Genomic DNA, 9621 nt, shown 5'->3' on the forward strand with positions numbered 1-9621 from the left:
GGCTGGCGGTTCAAACCCACCAGCCACTCCTCGGAAGGAAGGTTGGGAAATCCTACTTACATAGTGATACTGCCTCGGAAACCCAAGGAGGGGTCGCTATGAGTCGGGGCCGACTCGCCGGCACATAACAACAACAACAACAAGTGGATCGTAGAGATACAATGTGGTTTTAATTTGCATTGATAAGGAATAAAGCTGAGCCCCTTTTTATTGGCTATTTGGATATCTTCTTTTCTGAAGTACCTTGAAGCTTTTTTTAATTATCAGGAAGAAACATTTTTACTTTTCTAAGTGATGACAATGCTGTTCGAAGGGCCAGCCATACTTTAAGTAGCAAGATTTTAGAATAGAGGAGTAAGTAAAAGGATACTTGAAAGAACTTGGAGAATTTGATTGCTCAGTAGCTATTAGAGAACTCAAAATGAATAGATAGGAGAAATTCCAGAATATGATAGAAAAGAGATTGTTCTCATTTTAATTTTTTATTATCTAATATATGAGACATGGTCAGTAATTGAAGAATAGTAAAATAAACCCAGCAAGCACTCACTTACCCAACATTCATAATTATCAACTCATTTTGTCCATCTCCCTACCTATCCTGTACTCCCATCCCATTGCAATAACTTTTTTTTTTTTTTTTAATTGTGATTTAGGTGAAAGTTTACAGACCAGATTGGTTTTCCATTCATCAGTTCTTACATTTTGTCCTGTGACATTCATTGTAATCCCCACAGTGTAACAGCAGTCTTTGTAGTTCCTCCCTGTATTTGCCATATTCCTTCACCCTTTTTTCCTATCCCTTCCTGCTGTCTTAGCTTTATCCCTGGACAGATGCTGTTTTTTTGATCTCGTATGGTTGATTGTTCTAATAATACCGTCCTGGTATTACTGTTTACTTTATGGGCCTATCATTTGACAGAAAGTTGAGCCACAGGGCTGAATTCAGTTCCTAGCTTCCAGGGTAACTAAGGATCATAATCTTGGGAGTTCCACCATTCTGTTAGACCAGTAAGCCTGAGCTTTCATGATTTTGAGTTTTCCACATTTTTCTCCCACTCTAGCTAGAACCTCCCATTGTGATCCCTTTCAGAGAGGTCAGCAGTGGTAGCCAAGCACCATCTAGTACTTCTGGTCTCAGGGTTGTGAAGAGTGGGGTTCATGTGGTCCATTGGTCCTTGGACTAATTGTTTCCTTGTGTCTGATTTTCTTCACTCTTCTTTGCTCCAGATGGGGAGAGACCAATAGTTGTACCCCAGATGACCACTCATAAGCTTTTAAGACCCCAGTCACTCCTCACTAAAGTAGGATGTAGAACATTTTCTTTGTGGACTATGACAGTAACTAATTTTTTGAAACAAACTAGAAATTGCATAGTGTAAACCAATCCTAATATAAACTTAGAAACTTTTTTCTTTTTTTTAATGTGGCATTATGACTTCTGGGAATAGAGTTTAAAGAAAATAGCTTAAAAGGTAAAAATCTGTATAAAATAAGACTTAATAATATATGATGTCTTGTGAAAAGCAGCTTAAAGCAAACTTAAGTATCTGAGTAGTAAGGTAAATCATGGTTCATCAATTCAATAGACTATTATACAACAATTTTAAATGATTGTTTTGAAGTCTGTGTGGTAACATGGAAATTTTTTAATATGTAATTAAAAAGAAAACCACCACTTTACATATGCTTATCTTATATTATTCAGTCCCACTTATAATTTTTTAAAGTCTCTATTTAAAATAATGTAATTGTGATTAAGAAAGTGATATTTTGTCTTTGCAGGTTATTATAGAATAATATGTTTTTCACTGTAACAGCATTTCATTTTTAAATGGTTTTCTCTATTTCACGTCTAAGTTCTACCATTCTTTGCGCTTTTTACTAGTGCTGCTTGATTTTAGGAGTCACTGGGTGATATGATATGGCAGATATTTATCTCAATCTTTTTCCTTATCCTTTAAGATTCTTTGTCCTTTCTCTGACATAAGAAATTTTGGTTTCGCCTCTCTCCCATGGAAAATTTTATGTTTTTTAGTTTCTACAAATAAATTACTAGTCTGTTTTCAGACACAATCCCACATTCTAGAACTCCCTTCCATTTGATTTTTTTTTTTTTTGAGGTATCTGAATTTATAACATCTAAATTGCTTTATCTATATTATCTCAGAAACATGGATTTTCATTTCACCTCAGGAACAGGAGAGAAGCTGGATAAAAAACAAGATCATCTATTTATTTTTTAATTACAAAGACATCTTCTCATTAAAATGGGCATTTGTTTGCTCAAATATATAACTTGTCCCTGTTGTCACTTATTACTGTTTTCATAAAATAAATGGTGTCAATTACATTTTCTCTTTTTAGGTTTTACATCTACAGTTGGACTAATTTAGGAGCACTCTGCCCTTCTTTGTCATATTTTATATGCTATTTATAATAGAGATTTTGTTCAGAAGATGTATTGTATAAAAATGAGGCATTGTCCTTAATTACAGGTTTTTTCTTAATTTACATTTATTTTTTAAAAGTTAACTTTTCAAGGAAATTCAAAAATGCTTTTTATAATTTCTTTAGTTATGTGTGGTTTATATCTCAACATTTTGTAATGTCAGCTTTTGTTTTGATAATTTGCTTTTTATCAACTTTGCTTTTTAAACTCATGACTCTGTGTTTTCCTTATTTTTCCATTGTCCTGTAATTTCAGAGCATGTAACGTCTAATGCCAGCGATAGTGAAAGTAGTTACCGTAAGTGTTTTATTTGTTCTTTTGTAATTTCAAGTAGTAATCTCGAAATTTTTTGTTTTTTTCTTAGTGATGTGTTCTAAAAACTAAAAATTAGATGCTTAATATTTTAAAATCAAGGAAAGCCAATTAAGTACTGTACTTGAAAATAAAGTACTCTGTTATATAAAAGTTAATTTCCAGAATTTTAAGGAACTACTAAGATTCTTTTTACACACAGTGCTATGTGTGTACATAGTACGTGTGTTTACACGTGTATATCATTCATAAGAAGTGATGATCTAGTTAAATGGGGGAACACTTACATATCACATCCATTTTCTTTAGTAAACTGTTTTTAACATGAATATTAATTTTTTTGTAATGCTAAGTTATAATTAGCTTTATTTCCCTTCTTATTCTTTTTCACCAATACTGGTTTGGGTAAAAATCATTGTTTATTACCAAGTCTTGGTGAACCTAAGAAATGATGAAGAAATTTTCTACAGTTGCTTTCACAGTAATATTGATATCTTTTGCCAATTGATATTTTATATTGCATTCTTGGAGTTATATTATTAAAAGAGCTTTATAAGCATGTGACATTTTTAAACAGTTGGGAAGGGAGGAGGGGAGAGTACTTAAGTATTACCTGTTGTAGCACTTTAAAAATTAAAATTGCTTTTCTAACCTTTTTTTTTTTTTTACTGCTGTCTAATATGAAAGTAATCTTGATTACAGATGAGTATGGCTGTTCAAAAGGTCCATCCTGTTAATATCAGTATCAGTCTTTAATATTTTTTCATCTTGACAATATATACTTTTAACCCTCATTTATTTGGTTGCTTATTATTTTTTCTCCATAATGTTTACTCAGCTTTTTTTTTTTTTTTTGGTGTGGGAGTGTGATTTCTTATATTTCAGCATTTTATTAATTTATAACCAGAATTCATTATAGAATAGTTGAGTGGCTTTCTAGACTAAAAAGAGGTATTGAAAGTATATACTGTCTGTCTCACCATTTGCATGACTTATTTAAAGTATGGAATATTCAAGTTGCATGTTTTTTACTAATATGTAAACCATGTTTTACATAGAGTGATTTTAAAACCAGCTTGTAAAATATTTGTTCTCTATACTTTGTTTTATTTTTTATACTGCAATAATAAATTTGAAAAAGAAGAAATACATGATTAAAGCAGGAAAGAATTTTATGCCAGTATACATCTATAAAGCTGCATAATATAATATAAACCTAAGAGAAATTAAGTGAGAAAGTTGTTTCTAGAATCTTAATAATCAAGGAAAAAAATTATCAAATACGTTACCTAATAAATTGATTGTTTTCAATGAATCATTTGAATTAACAGTCTTTCCTAGTTTGTTTTCTATTTATTTGTGTGTGTGTGTGTATGTGTGTGTGTTTTAAAAAACTGGAGTTTTCAACTCTAGTTCTTTTCACTTTGTCAGAAATATAATCTGTAGACATTTTCATTTACAATATTTTGTAAGTTCTAAAACTTTAACCTCTAAATATACTTTGAGGCTTTCATTAAACTAAAGGGCTTTAAGATCAAAGCAGAACATATGTTATCTCCTTCACTGTCTATGTGATTTGGTTGGAAGGGAAGCATTTCATTTTATCTAAAGCTGTTTTTGACTTACTTTAAGTGTTATTTTTTAAAGAGACAAACAAATGATTTTTTAGGATAATTGGTGGATTTTTAATTTTACCTCTGTGTTTATAAGTTTTAATTGTACCAGTTGCCATCAAATCAGTTCTGACTCTTGACAATTCCAGGTGTGTCAGAGTAGAACTATGCTCCATGGGACTTTCAGTGACTGATTTTTCAGAAGTAGATCACTGGACATTTCTTCTGGGTGGACTCAAACCTCCAGCCTTTTGGTTAGCAGCCAGATGTGTTAACTATTTGCACCACCCAAGGACTCCAATTTTTTATTGTAATTATATTTATTTTTTGAAAAAAAAGTAAAATATTCCCTGCAAAATAGTATACTTGGTGGGACCGAAAAAGTAGCGCAGTCTTATAGCAGTAAATTGTCTAATATGTATATGTATAGAACTGCTCATTAAAATATTAATCTTTTAAAGATTTAATTGTTCTTAAATTCTTGAAGTACCTAAAACCATGTAAATAAAGTTAAAGGCAAGTGCTTGACAGCACAAATGAAGATTTTAAATAGATTCAATCTGTCAAAAAAGCACAGACTAATAAAGTTAGTTACTAAATTTTTTTACGCTTATCATGCTTTTTATGACTTTATAATTTATCACTTTTTTTACTGAAATTTTTCATAAATAATTTAAGAACTATAATAACTTTCTACATCTTCCACATTTTCTCAGCAAAGTCCTGGTAATTTATGTTATGTATGAAGAATTAAATTAGTGCCAATAATCTTTACAAGTTTTCTCATCTGTGCTTTAACTTTCTAATAGGTGGTCAAGAAGAATATGTCTTGTCTTATGAACCAGTGAATCAACAAGAAGGTTTGTGAAACCTGTTGATTGTTGATGTTTTGCAATTTTCTTGAAAAATATTGTTCTTAGTTTAGAAAATAAGTCTAACTCCTCTGTAAAAACAAAATTATATTAGAACATTACAGTTTGCACTGGCTTCGTGAAATATGGTTTAGCCCACAGTATATCTAAATGTTGAAATAACTAGCCACTTAATATTGGTGTTTTATTTCTTAACAATTTCTTTCCAGTATTCATTAATAGCATTACTATGCTTCCAGTGACCCATGTTCAAAATCTTGGAAGGATCTTTGACTTTTCTGTGTTTCTTATCTCCCTCATCCACAATCAGTTTCCAGGTCTTATTTTTTATACTCTGTCATATCTTTCTTATTTATGGCCTCTTTTAATTCCTTTTACTACAGTATTCTAATTCTTATTACTCTTCTCCCTGCTTATAACATGGTCCCTGTGGTAGTTATGTTTATGTGTCAGCTTGGCGGGGCCTGGTTGAGTGGCTGGGCAGCTGGTGGTAGTTATTCCCCATGATGAAACTGGTAATCAACTCCATAGTGGGATCTACTACAAGCAGCTGAGTACCTGCCTTTGGGATATGGTCTGCTTCCTGTATTTAAGGAGAAGGCTTAGGAATGGTCTCTAGCCTGTGGCACACTTGGACACTGCATGTAGCCGTGTCATTGCTTAGCAGCCTGCTATGCTCTGCCAGCCTTGGGACTTACAGTAGACTTAAGTTAATGGCCTGCCGTGTGGTTTGGTAACATTGGGACTGTGCCTTTTTACTTGTTAACTTTGGGGCTTCTTAGCATCAGCAGCCTGCAGCTGTCTGAGTGAAGAAACACCTCTGGCTTCAGTGGGCTGGGAGCAGGAGGCAAGGCTGGACCCCAAGATTGAGGGGCTTTTACCCAGCCCTTAGAGCCTGGCACTTTGAACTTTGACTTAAAGCCTCCAAATTGTAAGAATAAACTCCAGTTTGTTAAGGTCATCCCATTTGTGGTATATTCCTGTCAAGAGTGGCACTAGGTAACCAGAACAGTCTCCTTCATTCCAATGTGTATACTTTTATTAGATTGTCTTTCTAAATCAGTACTGTGATTACATCACTTCCTACACCCAATTTCTTTTTTGTCTGTCTTTGCTCTGCTTCTTATAATTGCTATGTAGAAGCAAGTATATGATTGACTTAAGGAAATGAACTTAAGCTTGGGATCTTAGTAAAGATTAGTAAATTAGGTATCTTCAGTTGGTGTGAAGTAAGATAGAGAAAGAAAAAATTTTTAAAAAAAGTTAAGGATATTTTTGTTCTTCATTCAGTAAAATACATTGATATCTGTTGAGCATTTATTCCCTTTGATACGGAGTTTATCTTTATAGTTAATTATACTCGGCCAGTGATCATATTGGGACCTATGAAAGACAGAATAAATGATGACTTAATCTCAGAATTTCCTGACAAATTTGGATCCTGTGTTCCTCGTAAGTAACCCAAACAAACAAAATCCTTTAATAATTATTGTGAATGTTCTCTGTTGTTATTTGTGGTAAAAATAAATATTCCCATTTTTTAATGATTTACCCTTAGTTATTTTATTAGTTACTCCTTCATCCTCTATATCATTGTCTCTTTTCAAATTGAAATTAATCTCTATTAGGTTGAATTTTACCAAAAAAATGGCTTAAGTAGGATATTGATTTATTACATTTAAAAAAAAAAAAATAAGCACTGCCCCAAATTCTTTTCTATTAAAGATACAACTAGACCAAAACGAGATTATGAGGTAGATGGAAGAGATTATCATTTTGTGACTTCAAGAGAACAGATGGAAAAAGATATTCAGGAGCATAAATTCATTGAAGCTGGCCAATATAACAACCATCTGTATGGAACAAGTGTTCAGTCTGTACGAGAAGTAGCAGAAAAGGTAAGCATCAGAGTGATCCCAGAATACAGTTTCTAATCATACATGCCTTTGACAATATCAAAGAATGATAGGGTAGATACATTTAGTTCTTACTTATGAAAAAATAGAGAGGAGATTATGGGATATTATTTGTGTTATGAATACATTATAAGTATTTAATTTCAGGTGGCTTAGGAAAAAACATAACAAGATATAGTAAATAAAGTGAACAAATAAAAATGAAATTATAAGATTATCTAAGAAGAGAGGTTGTTATTTTAAGGTCCTATATGTTTGGTCCCTCAACTCATCTATTAATTTGTCATACGTTGATGGCTTGCACATTGCTGGGAGTCTGGAAGCTATGACATCAGTATTTCAAATACCAGCAGGGCCTTGGTGTACAGGTTTCAGCAGAGCTTCCAAAGGCAGACTAGAAAAAAGGACATGGCCAGGACCACTTGGGGATGGGGGAGAATGGAAACCTTATGGATAGCAGGGAAACACTGTCTAATTTGATGGCAAGAGACAAGCCCCTTAGGTTGGAAGGCACTCAGAATACAACTGGAGAAGAGCTGCCTCCTCAAAGTAGAGTCTGCCTTAATGACATAGAGGGAGTAAAGCTTTTGGAACTTTCATTTGCTGATGTGACACAACTTAAAATGAAAGCAAACAGTTGCAAACATCCATTAATAATTGGAACATGGATTGTATGGAGTATGAATCTAGGAAAATTGGAAGTTGTCATAAATGAAATGGAATGCATAAAGATCAATATCCTAGGTGTTAGTGAACTGAAATGGACTAATGGTGATTTTGAATCAGACAGTCATATGGTCTACTATGCCAGGGATGACAAATTGAAGAGGAGTGTTGCCAGATCTATCCTGAAGTACAGTGCTGTCGGTAACAGGATAATATCCATACAACTACAAGGAAGACAAGTTAATACCACTGTGGTAGTTGTGTGTCAACTTGGCTGGGACTGGTTTTGAGTGGCTGGGCAGCTGGATATAGTTATTCCCCTTGATGAGACTGGTAGTAACTCCGTGATGGAATCTACTAGAGCAACTGAGTAGCTGCTTTAGGGGTGTGGTCTGCTGCCAATATATAAGGAGAAACTTTGGGAATGGTCTTGAGCTTTTTGGCATGTTTGGACCCTGCATGTAGCTGAGTCCTCATTCAGCAGCCTGCCATGTTGTTTGATCATTTTGGGATTGTGCCTTTTTGGAACATCAGCAAGATGGCGGACTAGGCAGACCCTCTTCAACAAAGAAAAGGGAAACCAATTAACACAGACACAGAAAATAATCTTGGACCCCCTGAGCCTTGAAGGGGAGGATATAGAAGTGGACTAAACCCCAACTAGCAGAAGAATTTGCGTGAAAATACCAAAAAAGGAGACATACACAGCTGCGGTTTGACAGCGATCCTGATGGCACACACAGCTTGGAGGTTCCCAAGTGGTGGTAGGACCTAAGAATTAACCTAAAAATCAGCCTTGCTATCCAGGGACTGCACAGAGAACTGCTCTGGTGGCTGGGGAATAAACCGAGAAGGTGAAGAGAAAGGCAGGCTGAGCTGTGGACTTTTGCCGGTCCAGAGGTTGCTGACTATTTTGGATATTTAAAGAGACAGCGTGCTCGCAGATTCCTGGGGCTTAAGAACACTTTCTGCTTTCTAGCAATCCCAGGGTCACTCTGGACCTGCAAGACTGAAAAGGGTACCACATTCCTCTTGTTACTCTTACACCCCACACCCACTTGGTGAATGGAGATGCGGCCATCTCCCACTCCCACGTACCTTCTGGGCCCACAGGAACTCCATCACAGTCTGTGTGCTCAGACAGAGCCTGGGTGCCCTGCCCTGCCTCCACCAATTTTTTTTTTTTTTTTTGCTTTCTTTTTTCTGGTGATTAGTTTGCTTGTATTTGTCTGTTTTAAAGCAACTATTATTAATAATATTTTTTACTATTATTCTTAATCTTCCCCTCCCAGGACCTAGTATTGAGCATTTTTTTCTTTTTCCTTTTAAGTGTTTTGTTTTGTTTTTTTCTCCCCTTTTTTCTTGTGATTAACCCTGTTCCTTGTTTTTCTTTTTGCATTTTTCCCATTTTTTTTTTCCTTCATTATTCTCCTTCCCTACTTTTTTTCTCTTAGTGCGCTATCCCCAGATATTGCAGGTTTTCTTGCTTTTTCTTTTTCTTTTTCCCTTTTTTCTTTTTTTGGTTATTGTTCCTGTGTGATTACATGGTGTACTTTTGTCCATGTGCTTTCAGTTTTTTGATGGTTATTCAGTTGTAATTTGTGTCTGAGTGGGAGACAACAGTCCCTATTAGACACAACTGTACCCACACCTCCTGCACCTTCACTTACTGAGTGAGAGCCACTATCTCCTTCTCCACCAACGGGCCAATGATAAAAAACCACCAAGAAAAGCCTGAATCACCCTTGGCTGCTCTTCACAAACAGTTAACAGAGATCTAAATACAACAA

The 9621-nt window shown here is 34.6% G+C and overlaps 1 protein-coding gene across 1 annotated transcript in view; it reads left to right on the top strand.

Moving 5' to 3' along the window:
* DLG1 (discs large MAGUK scaffold protein 1) overlaps nt 1-9621 on the top strand; it is a 392072-nt gene that overhangs the window by 345915 nt on the left and 36536 nt on the right. Inside the window, exons 19-22 of the mRNA XM_007957092.2 lie at nt 2708-2749; nt 5187-5237; nt 6600-6701; nt 6975-7147. Of these exons, the coding sequence (XP_007955283.1) occupies nt 2708-2749; nt 5187-5237; nt 6600-6701; nt 6975-7147 (368 nt within the window). The remainder of the gene's footprint in view (nt 1-2707; nt 2750-5186; nt 5238-6599; nt 6702-6974; nt 7148-9621) is intronic.

This window comes from Orycteropus afer, unplaced genomic scaffold (assembly GCF_000298275.1).
Source record: "Orycteropus afer afer isolate SDZICR_OR568_19922 unplaced genomic scaffold, OryAfe1.0 scaffold00703, whole genome shotgun sequence".
Classification (NCBI taxonomy): Eukaryota; Metazoa; Chordata; class Mammalia; order Tubulidentata; family Orycteropodidae; genus Orycteropus; species Orycteropus afer.